General features: G+C 41.8%; 1 protein-coding gene across 1 annotated transcript in view; it reads right to left on the bottom strand.

Annotated features, from left to right (window-relative positions):
* Positions 1-16,336, bottom strand: part of ADAMTSL1 (ADAMTS like 1) — a 505,479-nt gene that overhangs the window by 172,517 nt on the left and 316,626 nt on the right. Inside the window, 1 exon segment of the mRNA XM_043486937.1 lies at positions 10,393-10,603. Within this exon segment, the coding sequence (XP_043342872.1) occupies positions 10,393-10,603 (211 nt within the window).

Below are 16,336 nucleotides of genomic sequence, written 5' to 3'. Positions count from 1 at the left end.
ATAATTTTTAAAGATTTCCCTATGATCAGCACAGTCATAAATTCTGCCTCCTTTGACATTTTTGGTTTTATGTTGGTAGTTCAATTCACTGGGAGCTGAGTTTATTTCCTTGGCACCTCAAGTCACATTATTGAGCCCAACACAAGTGATATCCACATTCTGTTTCTAAGGTCAACTTTCCAGTTTTAATATAATGTGCTCTGCTAATAGATTCTAAATTCATTTCATGCCTTTCTTCATTTGCTCATCCATTCTTTCCTCAAACATTTCCTGAGTACTTGCTGATTGTCAGGCACTGTCTTAGGTGCTAGGGACTACAGATGACTGTGAGATGGTCACTTTGCTTCAGGTATCTGCAGTTCAGTCCCTGTACTTTACCATAAAGTGAGATTAGTTTTGGGCCTCCAAGGTGGCAGTAGTGTTAAAGAACCCACTTGCCAATGCAGGAGATGTAAGAGATGTGGGTTCAATTTCTGGGTTGGGAAGATACCCCGAAGGAGGACAGGGCAACCCACTCCAGTACTCTTGATGGAGAATCCCATGGACAGAGGAGCCTGGTGGGCCACAAGTCCATAGGGTCACAAAGAGTTGGACACGGCTGAAGCAACTTAGCATGCAGCATGCATGTGATCAGTTTTACAAAAGAGGAGAGTGCAACCCAGTCTTTATGGAAAAGATGGAAGGCTTTGCGGAGGAAGTGACATAGGAGTGGATGGCCAGGGAAACAGGAGTGCTGGCAGAGTCGGACCATGTGTGTGCAGATAGTCTGTGAAGGAACATGGCATATTCACACTTTGAGCAGTCCTGAGAAGACAGAGGTTAGAGTTCACGGGGATGTGTAGTTGGGAAACAAGACTGAGTAGCAGCCAAAAGTGAAGGACCTTGGACATAATTGGATATACTTTTAAGACTCTGGGGTGTCATTAAGGGTTTTAAAGCAGGAGGTAACATGATTTAATTTGTAGAAATTAATTCAGGCAGCAAAGGCCAATGGGTTCCAACGAGTACTGCCCTGTGAGATAGTCACAGGTGTGCAAGGTTTCCTGGTCCAAAATAAGTCTAAACATCTGTGCATGCCATTCACTTATTTGGGGATTCCAGGCACATGTTAATATTTTAAAGGCTTTACAGAGGGCCTGTAGTAAAAAACCAATGATACCAGGTTATGAAGCATTGGAGCAGAGTTAGGCAAGACTGAACAGGGACACCAAGTACAAGGATGTTTTATAATGGTCTGGCCAGTCGTGAGGACTGAAACCAAGGCAGTGAAAGAAGGATGTGAGAGGAAGAGAGCAATGGGGGCTGGGGAGATACAGGAAGTAGAATCAACAGGACACGTGTGTTGAATGAGCGTGAAGGACAAATGAGGCTGAGATAGCTCCAGGTTCTCACGAAAGGATAGGCTAGACAGCGGTGTCACTCACAGTACCAGGCTCATGAGGGAAGATCAGGTCTGCTGGGGAAGGTGGCAGATAGGTGTGTTATCAAGATTGGTGTTAGACCTTTGTAGTTGGAGGTAACTTGGTGATATATGAGACTGAGAGGTTCAGAGGGCAGTTAGGGAGAGCGCTTAGTATATAACAGGGGTCAAAACTGAGTCAAACTGCAGGAGGGCTCAGAAAAACAAAGAACATGAGGACTGGAATCTCACTTACTAAATAAAATTATTAAATAAAAACAGAATTTCTATCTGGATCATTTTGTGAATTAAAATTATCTTGGTCATCTAATATGAATTAAGCTTTCTTAATCTTGGAAGTACAAGGAGTGTGCAGGGCATCTTCTGGGTTTAATAGTCCTGTTACTACGTGGAGCATGGATAGCATTTGCTGTTAGTTGCAACTTGTGTTTGACAGTTTGTGACGCCCTGGAATGTAGCCCACCAGGCTCCTCTGTTCATGGAATTTCCCAGGCAAGAATACTGGAGTAGGTCACCACTTCCTCTTCCAGGGGTCCTCTTCTGGATCCAGGGATCAAACAAGCATCTCCTGCATTGGCACAGGTTTTTTTTTTTTTAAACCACTGAGCTACCAGGTATCATACACCCATTTCTTTATGAAGTACACTACTAAAAATAAGATAAATATTCCAATAGGCTTTTTTGTTTTCCTTTCTGGATACAACATTTTAAATCAAGATGTCTCTGATTCATGAGGATTTACATCTTAGTCACTGGTATATAACAAAACTGATGACCACATTGACTCTTTCTGCCAGAATTCAGCCCTCTAATCCAGACCAAAGTTATTCTTCTCTGTGTGGTGTGTTTAGATCTAGAAAATGAAAAATTTAATTCACAAGCATTTATGGTTATCATTAAAAGTCTCTCTTTTTTTCCTGAATATTACCAGCAGGGCCTCTTCTCTCATATGTCTTTTTACATAGCTAAACTACAGGCATTTTGAATTGTAACCCTGATTAAAAAAAAAAAGAAAGAAAAAGAAGGTTTACAGGGAAATCACCACATAATCACAGTTTTAAGCAAGGGAGGAAAATAGGGGTTGTGGTGACTTTTCAGTCTCTACACAGATGCGTGCAATATGTATGCACAGTGGGTGGATACAATCCTGCACATAAAACACAAGTAATATAGATAAATATAAACGATGCTTCAGAGTGGAGTTTCTCATTGCAGTTTAATCTTTCCTGCATCTTTCTCTTTTTTTCTCACTTCTGTTTTAAAGTTATTTTTTAGAATAAAAGCAAAGAAGAGATTGATGCATATAAGGCTCAAAAACAGTGACAAGAGGAAGAGCAGTAGAAAGCAAACTTTGAATCTCAAGGACCTTGTGCTAATGGAGACTAATAGGCCTTGTCAGCCCACAGTCTAGCAGACTGTAGTAGGCTGAGTCATGACCCCAGAGATACCTATATTCTTATCACTAAAACCCATGAACATGTGACCTGACCTGGTAAAAGGGACTTTGTAGATGGGATTCAGTTAACTCTCTTGAGACATGGCGATTACCTGGGTTATCACAGTGAGCCTGATGTAGTCTTGATGGTATAAGAGGGTGGCAGGAGGATCAGAGTCAGACAGAGAGGATATAAGGACAGAATCTGAGGTTGGAGTGAAGTGCTTTGAAGCTGGAGAAAGGGGCCATGAGCCAAGGAAGCCAGGATCCTCTAGAAGCTGGAAGAAGCAAGATGACACATCCTCCCGTAGAGCTTCAAGAAGGAATGAAGACCTGATTTTAAAATCAACACCTTGATTTTAGCCAGTAGGAGCTGGTTTCAGACTTCTGACCTCCCAAGAGGTAAGATAATAAATTCATGGTGTTCTAAGCCATTGAGTGTGTGGTAATTTGTTATAGCAGCAGTAGGAGCCATTCGCAGATGAACAACTCTGGGTAAGGTAACAAATCCTGACTTTTACCTAAACTGATACTAGGGCTGATATCAGATTTCCTCACGCTTTAATACTTTAGAGCAAACAGCAAGGACATTCTGGGAATGATGCACAGCACAGTGGAAAAGAGAACGGGTTTTGAAGCACACAGACTTCTCTTGCATTTACGGGCTGTGTGAGCTGGGGCAAGCACAGCTTCTCTGAGCCTTGTTTACTCAGGGGGTTGCTATAAGGATTAAGAGAGAAAATGAAGGACTTCCCTGGGACTCCAGTGGTTTAGAGTCTGCCTGCTAACGTGGGGGGGACACAGGTTCCATCTGGATCCAGGAAGATTTCACATGCTGCAGGGGCAACTGAGCCCATGTGCCACAACTACTAAAGCCAGTGCTCTAGAGCCTGTGAGCGCAACCAGAGAAAGCTCCGCAATGAGAAGACTAGAGAGCGGCCCCCATTCGTTGCAACCGGAGAAAGCCTGCGTGCAGCAATGAAGACCCAGCACAGCCAAAAACAAACAAACAAACAAAAAATTTAAAAGGGAAAATGAAGCTCAGTAGAATGAACTCTACTACATAAAATCCGAATTCACATTAATCTCACAGTGCTTCAGTTTCCTCATCTGTAAAATGGGGATCATAGTAGTAACTATCCCATTAAAGCTACTGAGGACTATATGAGTTGAGTATAAAATTAAGTGCCTTGATGCTGCACTTGATACATAGTAAGTGCTGCTCTTATTAGAATAAGAAGCTTCTGAAATGTACCAAGTGCCCAATAAATGAACAGGCACACGTGCCATGTACTTTTCTGCATCCTTCTCTATGCTTCACCTGCCCAAGCACTGCGCGATCTCACTGTTAAATGAGCAGCACTGACCTTGAACGGCATGAGGCTGCAGAGCAGGACAGGAGAGGAGTCCTGGTGGGAGACGTGGGACTCCTGGGGGCTCTGACAGGTAGACAGGAGGAAAACTGTGGGTAGGCAGAGAGAAGTGTGGGCAGAAGCAATGTACAAGCAGGGATGGGAGAACCAGAGTCAGAGATGTAAAGGGGCAGACATGCGGAGGAATGACGGCCTGACTAAGCCATTTGACTTTATGATATGACCATGGAGAGTCATCAAGATTGCCGGGAGAAATATCAATAACCTCAGATATGCAGATGACACCACCCTTATGGCAGATGAAAGTGAAAGAGGAGAGTGAAAAGGTTGGCTTAAAGCTCAACATTCAGAAAACTAAGATCATGGCATCTGGTCCCATCACTTCATGGCAAATAGATGGAGAAACAGTGGAGATAGTGTCAGACTTTACTTTTTGGGTTCCAAAATCACTGCAGATGGTGATTGCAGCCATGAAATTAAAAGATGCTTACTCCTTGGAAGGAAACGAGTATGACCAACCTAGATAGCATATTAAAAAGCAGAGACATTACTTTGCCAACAAAGGTCTGTCTAGTCAAGGCTATGGTTTTTCCAGTGGTCTTGTATGGATGTGAGAGTTGGACTGTGAAGAAAGCTGAGCACCGAAAAATTGATGCTTTTGAACTGTGGTGTTGGAGAAGACTCTTGAGAGTCCCTTGGACTGCAAGGAGATCCAACCAGTCCATCCTAAAGGAGATCAGTCCTGGGTGTTCATTGGAAGGACTGATGCTTGAAGCTGAAGCTCCAATACTTTGGCCACTCATATGTGAAGAGGCTGACTCATTGAAAAGAACCCTGATGCTGGGAGGGATTGGGGGCAGGAAGAGAAGGGGACAACAGAGGATGAGATGGCTGGATGGCATCACCGACTCGATGGACATGAGTTTGAGTAAACTCTGGGAGTTGGTGATGGACAGGGAGGCCTGGCATGCTGCGATTCATGGGGTCACAAAGAGTCGGACACGACTGAGTGACTGAACTGAACTGATGGAGAGTCAAAGAAAAAATCCTCACAAAAGACTGTCATGATCAAGGTGTCTCACACTTACTCGTGCATATATATCAAAGGTTCTCAATCACGGTGGTGTAACATACATGTGAAAATGATCTCTCATGAGATATATAAAAAGTAATTAATATACGTAGATGGACTTAGAAGTTATCATATTAAGTGAAGAAAGTCAAAGATAAATATCATATGAGATCACTGCTGCTGCTGCGTCGCTTCAGTTGTGTCCGACTCTGTGCGACCCCATAGACGGCAGCCCACCAGGCTCCCCCATCCCTGGGATTCTCCAGGCAAGAACACTGGAGTGGGTTGCCATTTCCTTCTCCAATGCATGAAACTGAAATGTGAAAGTGAAGTCGCTTAGTCATGTCCGACTCGTAGCGACCCCCATGGACTGTAGCCTACCAGGCTCCTCCATTCATGGGATTTTCCAGGCAAGAATACTGGAGTGGGGTGCCATTGCCTTCTCCATATGATATCACTAATATATGGAATCCAAAAAGTGATACAAATGAACTTATTTACAAAACTGAGAAATAGCCTCAGACATAGAAATCAAATTTATGGTTACTGAAGTAGATAGCAGGGTTTAGAGGAGAGATGAACTAGGACTTTGAGATTAGCAGATACATACACAAGGCCCTATGGTATAGCACAGGGGACTACCTTGTAATAACATATAATGAAAAAGAATCTGAAAAAAAAATATATAAAACCGAACCACTTTGCTGTATACCAGAAACTAATGCAGCATTGTAAATTAACTATACTTCAATAAAAAGAATTAGAAGTAATATATATAGTCAACATGAAAGATGAGGAGGAGGAGGAGAAGAAGCAGGAGTGTGGGTGCATGTTTAATAAATTATAAAGGATTCAGGAGACTAATGCATGAAATGTGTGTTTCAAAAGTGAAAGTGTTAGTTGTTCAGTCATGTCCGACTCTCTGCGACCTCATGGACTGGGGCCCCAAGTCAACCATAAAACCTCAACGAGCCATTATAGCTAAATTGATAAATATTGAGTCCTTCACACAAGACCAAAGATGAAAACCAAGAGATGCAGTAGGGACTAAGAGGTAGAAATGAAATAAAGATGGAACCCTAAAAAACCAAAGCTAGAATTAGGAATTAGATTTGTGCTTCATTTTGGCATAACTATTTCTAAACTAAAATATTAACATAAATCCTTGGACTTCTCAGACCTGTAGAATGTGTAAATATTGGCTACATATTACTTGTTAGTAAATGCTCTATGAAGGACAAAGGAGGTTGCATTCCTAGTTGGTAAATGACAACTTAACATAATTTATGTTTTTTTTCCCCCAGAAAGAAAAGCATATGCAATATGCATGAGGTCAGTGGTAGCCCAATATTCAAAGAGCAAGGAGGGGGACTTTCTCCCCTCAGACAGGCCAGTGTTCATCAGGATGTAATCTGTCTTCCTTTAAATGAAGCATTGATCTACCCTCTCCTTTTCTTTTGTAAGAAAAAAACTGTACATTGGCTGTTGAAGGATGAAAGACCTCAGCCCTCTCTCCTGGTGCATCTAGGCAGCTGAATAGAAAAGACATTTCTGTGTACTACAGGGTCCCCTGTCCCAGCAAGGGTTGCCAAGGGACCAGGCAAATGGATAGTCAATAGCTGATATCTCAACCAAGTGGTGTCCGAGGACAACTGCTAATTAGACTGGAGATGTTTAAATTATTCCTGACTTGTTCCATAATCATAAACAATGACTTCCTTTCTCCGAATAAGTGGTCAGTGGTAGCTGATTTTGCCTAAAAAACTAAAGATGTAAGATCCTAGGAAATAATATAAGAAGAATAGTCTATTGTTTTCTCTAGGTTCAGAGAGGTTCCTAAAAGTGACCAAGGATTCCTATGTATCAAGTGTTTAACAGGAATTTTCCTGTGGAAGATAGAATCCCTAGCGGCTTTCACTTTCTATGCTCTTTATTCATTATGATTGAATATTTTTCACAATGATTATGTATTGGGTTTGAAACAAGACCTTTTTAAAGGTCCTGATAAAGTATAGTCAGTGGTTCATTGGCTAGACTTCAAAGAGTTCTTTACTATTACTTCCTTGATCTGAAAAGTGAATTTAAATCCAACTTATCTCAAAGGCTTCTTCCTAATGAAATGAAATAGAAAGCTTTCAAAATAAATACATATCTTAACAGGCCCAAGGTCAATGGACAATGGAAGAATAATTGACTCTTTAGAAATCCACTGATTCAATAGGACCGCTGGGCATGGGGGTGGTAATGTTGGCAATAGACCAAAAGAGACCATGTATATGGATGTGCTGTAAAAACTGAAAGAACAGCATAGGTCCCTGACATTACTCAGCATCATGTGCAACTACTGAAAAAGGCTGTGCCTCACTGACTTTCATCATCAATATTATGACCTACAATCATGAAACAAACCCATCAGTGGGATATAAAGTAAAAACATTTCAGGGTTTGTGGGTGGTATTATTGATCTCTTCATTCATTTTATTATTCAATAAACATTTTACCTAGAACTTATTAGGTAATTAATGGCAACACAAACTAAAAATACAGGGAATTAGTTTCAACAGTAGAGGTTGATCTAGGCTGATTCCTCATCCTTTCTTAGTGTGGCCATAAGTTAGTGGTGCAGTACGGAGCCGGAGTATAGTTAAAGGTAAAAGTATAAATGCACCAGAAATCAGGAGACCTGGGTTTCTGGATTCAGTTCAGTTCAGTTCAGTCGCTCAGTCGTGTCTGACTCTTTGCAACCCCATGAATCGCAGCACACCAGGCCTCCCTGTCCATCACCAACTCCTGGAGTTTACTCAAACCCATGTCCATCGAGTTGGTGATGCCATCCAGTCATCTCATCCTCTGTTGTCCCCTTCTCCTCCTGCCCCTAATCCCTCCCAGCATCAGGGCTTTTTCCAATGAGTCAACTCTTTGCATGAGGTGGCCAAAGTACTGGAGTTTCAGCTTCAGCATCGTTCTGGATTAGGCTTTGTGATTTTGGGCAAAACTATATCTTGGTCTCAGTTACATCATCCATAAAACAAGGGGGCTTCTATGTAATCCCTTGAGGGCCTTTTCTGCCACAGTGGTTTCCAACAATGGGGTACCATGGGAAGGATCACATAAAACTGGGTTGATGTCCACTCCTAAGTTTGCTAGTTCTGTGAGCCTCAGTTTCCTCAAAACTAAAATGAAGACAATAAAATCTCCTTATCACTGGCCTGTTATGAGGATTAACTTCAATTAGGTGTATAATAATATATATTTCTCAACAGAACAATGGTATACAAAGTATTCAAAGTACATAATATTCTCTTGATTTTCACATGACACAGTAGCATGGAAGTTATGAACTTAATCATATACATTTAGGTTCTAAAAGGATATTTATCCAAGCGGACATGGACAGTATAGTGTCCATGCCTGCTTCTAGATGCTTTACACCTAGTCTTTTGCTCACTTATTACTATTTGATTCTTTGGGGACTGAACCAGGAAAGGGAAGGAGGAAGGAAGGGGTCCTGTCCACTGGTTTGAAGAAGCACAGAGGATGCGTGGAAATGGCAGCTCCTTGTCTCATCACCAAAACTGCCTTCTCTCTCCTTCTCAGTCTGATGACTGACTGCATCATTTATCATTCTAACTGGGGCACTTCTGAGAGTAAAAACTGTTTCAGTAAAACTGGGATGTATATCTCCCTCACCTTTCAGGCTTACTTTCTATGACTTTTTTTTTTTGGTCACTTTGAAACTATGAGGGATATTCTAATAGGAAGGCAATTGCACAGTAAGATTTTATCCAAGTAATCAATCTAAAATCTTGTGTCTTTTCATAAGGTGTGAGTGAAATTGCAGTTTGCTGTCCATCTCCTATTGCTGACGACCCTTCAGCTCTCCCATCTTCTACCTTCTCTCCCTCCTCTGTCAGTAACTCCTCTTGCCTGTTCACCTGATGCTGGCCCCTGTATACCAGCTGTTGTACTGTACTACTGTACTTTTCAAGGTACTGCACTGTAAGATTAAAAGTGTTTTCTTTTTTTTTTTTATTAGTTGGAGGAAAGTGTTTTCTTTAAAAAAAAAATCCTATGTTTTTTAAAGGCATGCAAAAAAAGTTACTTTAGTTTGATAAATATATATTAATTTTAGATAGGATATGAGGATAAAATAATTGTGTTTTTATTATTATAATAAATGCTTTAGAGTGGGGTCAGCCATCTGTTCTGTAAAGAGGTAGAGTAAATGCTTTAGCTTTTGGGGACCATATAGTTTCTGTCACAACCAAGCAGTTATGCCCATGTAGTGCAAGAGTATGGCTGTATTCCAAAAAAACGGTATTTACAATAATTGGTCATGAACTGGGTTTGGTTTTGGGCAGCAGTTTGCCAACCCTTGCTTTAAAATGACAATTCCCCATGGATCAGGAAAATTTTAAAAGTCTGGAATTGACTTGATTTCTAACATCTTATTTTGCTAAGGAATTATGTTTAAAAAAAAAAAAAGAAAAGAAAACCCATCTCCTGGTATCTTTATCTCTTAGAATTTTAAACAGAAAAAAAAAAAAAAAACTAGAAAGAGCACACATTCAGACAAGTTAGCTTTAAGGAAATTTACCCACCACACAGTCCTTATTTAAAAAATTTTTCTTTAGCTCAGTGGAAACTTTGTCAGGAATATCTTCAGGTTAAGAGATGGGTCATTTGAGTTGCTTTTGGAGATCACTGTGGGTGGTAGAATAGAAAGAGCTTGCTATTTGTAATGAAAAGATCTGAATTGAATAAGGTTGTAGGAGGACTGGGAAGCCCCAGTGACTCAAGAGGTAAAGAATCCCTCTGCCAATGTAGGGGATGCAGAAGGCAAGGGTTCAGTCCCTGGGTTGGGAAGATCCCCCGGAGAAGGGAAAGGCTACCCACGCCAGTATTCTTGCCTGGAGAATTCCATGGACAGAGGAGCCTGGTGGGCTACAGTCCACAAGGTCGCAGAGTCAGACATGACTGAGCAGATCTTGAACGTTCCTTTAATGGGACAACACTCTCAGACAACACAGTCCCCTGTCCTGGGCTCCTGCTGCAAACACAAGCTCCAACACTGTGTAACCCCAGAACTCACCGGCTGCCACTGTGCTGGGTACCAGGCTGGGGGGCAGTTGAAGCGGTTACAAGCTTGCACCGTGGTGGGCTTGGGCTGGCGACACAGCTCATCAGCCAGGATTACTGTTTCATTTATCTCTCTGGAAAGCAGGTGGGAGCAGAAGACATCTCTGGTCTGCAGCCCAACCCCACAGGTGAGACTGCAAGGACTCCACTTGCCAATTTCCCACCTGTGAAGAAAGCAGAGGAAGAGAATACCCTGAGAACCCGTGCACAGAACAGTTCCCTTGACGCCAAGTGTTATCCTAATGGAGTGAAAACACCTATGTGGCTATTTCGGAAGGTCCAGCCCAAGCTTGGCTGGGAATTCTATCCCAAGCCAAGAACTCATCTTTTCTCTTCATGTTCAAGAATCTATTTAGAGTAAACTAAGAGGGTGATAAAATGAAACATCCAATTTTTACCACAAAATCACCAGAAATGGTCACAATCATGCCTATTTTGATGGAAGTATTAGGTGCTCACTTGTGCCTGACTCTTCGTGACCCCATGGACTAGAGCCCGCCATGCTCCTCTGTTTATGGACTTCTCCATGCAAGAATTCTGGAGTGAGTAGCCATTCCCTTCTCCAGGGTATATTCCCGACCCAGGGATTGAACCTGGATCTCCTGCATTGCAGGCAGATTCTTTACCATCTGAGCCATCAGGGAATCCCTACCTTTTTTTCACTTTCTATGTCTATTTTGATGAAACATATAAGCGTCATCAAAATAAGAGGGTGTGTTAGATAAGATATAAGTTGTGCACATAAAGACTTTGGATACCATATAGTGAATGGCAGGTCTAGAAGAAGGGTTTCTGCTTCTCTCTTTAGCCTCCATTCTCAGCAAAACTGAAATATTCATGTTTATTTTTCTTTGGCTTCGAAATGAAAGGTTGCCAGTTCCAACTTCCTTCAAACTGCCATCATAGCATAGAAATGTCCCTGTCTTATGTGTAAATATCATCACTGTCTGGGACTGGAGAATGTAACAAAAGTGAAAGCTGCTAAACAGATCATCCTTCTTGAGGAGGAATAAGTGGAGAGGACAGCTTATTATCTGGAAGAGGAAGTCAAACACAGAGATGAGTTAAGTGCATAAACTGGCCATTCCAGTTGGCCAAGTCTTGACAAGTACATTTATAGTGAGCTAAGGGCCTATAAAAACAGTTTCCCTGTTGATGCAGCCTCCAAAATGGGAATACCAAATAAAAAACTGAGTTTCTTGGGTTTAGAGTAAGAAGTGTTCTTTAATGATCAGTTTTAGAAAGTTCTGTTTACAAAGTGAGACACAAAGGTTCTACAGGAGCCAGCCAAGAAAAGCATGGCAAGTAGACCCTTCAGTAGCTAGGACTGCCTAACTTTTGTAGCCAGCCCTGAAAACTGGTTTAAAAGTCTCTGACTTTATGGACCTAGAGTCTGTCATACAGAGTGAAGTAAACCAGAGAGAGAAAAACACATATTTTACATTAAAGGCATACACATGGAATCCAGAAAAATGGTACAGATCAATCTATTTGCAAGGCAGAAATAGAGACATGGATGTAGAGAACAAATGTAGAGACACTAAACGGGGAAGGGGAGAGTGGGATGAACTTGAAGACTGGGATTGACATATATACACTAGTATGTATAAAACAGGTAACTAATGAGAACCTACTATATAACATAGGGAACTCTGCCTAATGCTCTGTGGTAATCTAAATGGGGAAGGATATCCAAAATAGAGGAGGTATATGTACGCACATAGCTGATTCACTCTGCTGTAGAGCAGAAACGAATACAACCTTGTAAAGCAACTTTACTCCAATTAAAAAAAAAAAAAGTCATTGGCTTTAAAGTTTCTCATCAGAGTGTAAAGCTGAATGGAGCTCTCTCAATCCTTTCCAGGTACTCTGTTAGGGTAATTATCTTTCCAATTCCTATTTCCACAACTTCCTTTCCTACCCTGGATTCAAGCCACATCAGTAATGAAGTTCTTTCTTGTTCTCAGTTCAGGCCCCCTGGTTTTCTAGCTCTATCTTTACTCAAGTGATTACTCCTAATCTGTAATACTTCTGGTCTTTTCCTTGCCCCTCAAAATTTTTTCCATTTCCATATATCCAAACTTAATCCCTATTTAGTTGTAAATAAATTGTATCTATATTTGTTCCAGACACTAAATATTTTCTCAGTAGTATTACAGTTATTCTGCCTGTCAAGGGTGCTATGAGAATATATACTTGTAGAATAATATATACTTGTGTCTCTCACAGGGTTCATCATAGCTCCTTTTAAACAGTTAATATATATGGTTACTACTTTTTAAAATAAATGAACAAATGGAAGGGATCTACCACCATAGTGGGCACTTTATACACATTATCTCATTTAATTACTTCCAGAACACTATGAGATAGGCTGTATTGATTTTCCCTATTTTAAAGTTGAAGGAATCTGAGAATCTAAGAGGTTGCTTGCCCAAATACCCGTAATTAGTAAGTAGTGAACCCAGGATTCAAACTTGGGTATGTCTGGCTCTGAAGCCTTTGTACTTTCTATTATGCCATCTTATTTTTAGGAAATACCTTGAAAACTGCCCTATAAATATTCACAGAATTTTAAATGAATAAAAGAGGAGAGGCTGAGTTGAATATATTTCTTTTAGATCCTTTTATGAATGTCTGTAAACTTATTTTTAGATTCCCAGTTTGGGTAAATTCCAAGCTTTAAAATATTAAAGGGCTACTGGTTTAAAAAATATGTCCACACAATCTTTGCCTCTTCCCCATTCTAAATGGAGTCGTGAGTATGGGCTGGACTTACTGGCTCACTTGTAAGGAATACAATGAGGCAGAAGGGGTTCTATGTGACTTCCAAGGCTAAATTAGAAAAAGGATATTGTTTCTACATGGCTCTCTCTCTTTGACTGCTCACTCTGGGGGACGCCAGCCAGCATGTCATGAGGACCCCGAGACAATGTGGAGAAAAGTCCACATGCAAAGGAAATCGGACTGCTCACCAACAGTCAGGATCAACCTGCCAGTGATAGGGGTGAGCTACCTTGAAAGCAGTCCTACTGGACTAGGTACAGCCTTCAGATGATTCCAGCCTCCTAAGAGATCCTGAGCCTGAACTGTCTTTCCAAACTGCTCCCAAATTTCTCATTCATTTAACTGCAAGAAGTAATAAATGTTTATTTTTGTTGTGAGCTCTTACATTTGGGGAAAATTTATTGTGGAACAACAGACAACTAATTATGTATCTCAAAGCACATGTTGTACACTTGAAATATATATAATTGGGCTTCCCACATGGCACAAATGGTAAAGAACCCCCCTGCCAACTCAGGAGACATAAGAGAAGCGGGTTTGATCCCTGGGTTGGGAAGATCACCTGGAGGAGGGCATAGCAACCCATTCCAGTATTCTTGCCTGGAAAATCCCAAGGACAGAGGAGCCTGGCAGGCTACAGTCCACAGGGTCGCAAAGAGATGGACATGACTGAAGCGACTTAGCATGCATGCAATACAAGTATAATATTCTCCCCCCAAAAGTTGCATATGTTCATCAAAAGACATATGCAAGAATGTTCAGGGCGTCCCTGGTGGTCCAGTGGTTAAGAATCCACCTTGAAATGCAAGAGATACAGGTTTGATCCCTGGTCCGGGAAGATCTCACATGCCGCAGGGCAAGTGAGTCTGTGTGCCACAAGTAATGAGCCTGTGCTCTAGAACCTGCGAGCTACGACTCCTGAAGCCAGTGTGCCCTAGAGCCTGTGCTCCACACCAAGAGAATCCACCTCGATGGGGAGCCCACACACTGTAACTGCAGAGCAGCATGCACTCGCTGCAAGACGCTTCATTGCGAGCAGCAATGAAGACCCGACACAACCAACAGAAACGAATGACACTTCTTTTAAAAAATCAATGTTCACAGAAGCACTATTCCTAAGAGCCCAGATGGAAAACAACCTAAATGCTCATCAACAGGTAAATGGACAAATAATGATTATATATTCATATAAAACTTTATCAAATGAGAATAAACTAGAACAACAAGGAGTATGACTGAATTTCACAAACAGAAAATTAGTGAACAAAGCCACAGCTACAAAAATTCATAGTGTGATTTCATTTACCTAAAACTCAAAAACCAAAACTAGTCTACAATGTTAGAAGTTGGGGGGGGGGGGAGGGGTGGCTGCCCTTGGTGGGTAGTAACTAGAAACAGGGTATGGTGGGGGGAGAGGGAGGGTTTCTGGGATGTTATCTTGATCTGGGTGCTGGATGTGCACCCACTTTGTGAAAATCACCAGGCCATACATGCAGAATGTGTGCACTTTTCTTTGCATTTGTTATGCTTCAAAAAAAGGATGTTCTTCACCCTCCACCCAACCACTTTCAAGAGAAATACTAAAATGCTGTGGGTGTAAAATACAACCACCACCCCCAAAGCTGATGACCACTCTATGTGTGTCTCATAAAGGAGCTGCCTACACAGTGAGCACTGTTCCAAGGGTAAAATTTGCTCCAATACAGTCTCCACACTGCTGGCTGCCCCACTCCTGCCCTCACCTCTGGCAGAAAATCAGTCACTGGGAGCTTGAAGCAGAGGCATCTGGCAGCCAGGAGGCCACTTCAATGCTGCTGGAAAAACTCACAAAACAGACATATCTGCTTACTCGTACATCTTCAAGGAAGGAGGGCAGCAGAAGCTATCTGTGCATTCAGCACTTTGCTGATTCTGGGTCCAAGTATTTTTCATCAAGTTAGGCCCAAAGAGGGAAAGCAGAGAGATGAACCCGCTACTCCTCCTCTGCACGGGGGCTTCAGCTGTGAGCACTGGGTCTCACTGGCTGCCAATAGCTGCCTCCCTGAATTCCGTGCCATTGGCTGTTTCTGAGGGAGGGACTGTAGGCCCCTGGGAGCCAGCCCGCAGGCAAGCTGTAGCTGGCAGCCTGGGAGATAAGGACAAGGCCTTCGCTGGGATTCTGGGTTCTGGCTTCCCATAATTCCAGTGCTGAGAAGGACTGGGGCTCTGGACATCAGAGGGGGAGGGCATTCATGCTTTTCCTCTCTACTTTTTCTGGCTGACTTTAACTCATCTTTTCATCTTCATTGAAAATATTACCTCCTCAGGGAGGAAGCCCTCGACTAGGTGAAATTCTCCTCTAGGATATGGCTCCATGCATAGTTCTCTATTTGGAAATTCTCAACACACTTGATTTTTTGTTTTATTGTGGAAAGAGCATTCTCTTAACAAAATTTTAAGTGTGCTATGCACAGTATTATTGTCTCTAGGTATAGTGCTGTACAGAAAATCTCACACTTCATCTTGCTTAACTGAAACATTACACTTGTTGATTGCAATTCCCATTTCCTCTTCTTCTGAGCTCCTGACAACCACCATTCCACTCTTTGATTCTATGAATTATTAATTCTATGATCCTGTGACTATTTTAGGTGCCTTGTATAAGTGGCACCATGGAGTATTTGTCCTTCTGTGACTGGTTTATTTAACCTAGCGTAAAGCTCTTAAGGTTCATCCATGTTGTTACATACTGCAGAATTTCTTTCTTTTCTAAGGCTGAATAATATTCTATTTAAAAGTATACATCACATCTTTTATGGTTGTTTAGGCTGTTTTCAATCTTGGAATCAGCTACTGAGAATACTTAGTGCTACAGTGAATATGAGAATGCTAGACTGAAGCTGAAACTCCAAAACTTTGGCCACCTCATGCGAAGAGCTGACTCACTGGAAAAGACCCTGATTCTGGGAGGGATTGTGGGCAGGAGGAGAAGGGGACGACAGAGGATGAGATGGCTGGATGGCATCACTGACTCGATGGACATGGGTTTGAGTAAACTCCGGGAGTTTGTGATGGACAGGGAGGCCTGGTGTGCTGCGATTCATGGGGTTGCAAAGAATCGGACATGACTG

This window comes from Cervus canadensis, chromosome 14, assembly GCF_019320065.1.
Source record: "Cervus canadensis isolate Bull #8, Minnesota chromosome 14, ASM1932006v1, whole genome shotgun sequence".
Taxonomy (NCBI): Eukaryota; Metazoa; Chordata; class Mammalia; order Artiodactyla; family Cervidae; genus Cervus; species Cervus canadensis.
The sequence above is the reverse complement of the archived record's forward strand: the minus strand, read 5'-3'. Positions and strand labels throughout refer to the sequence as shown.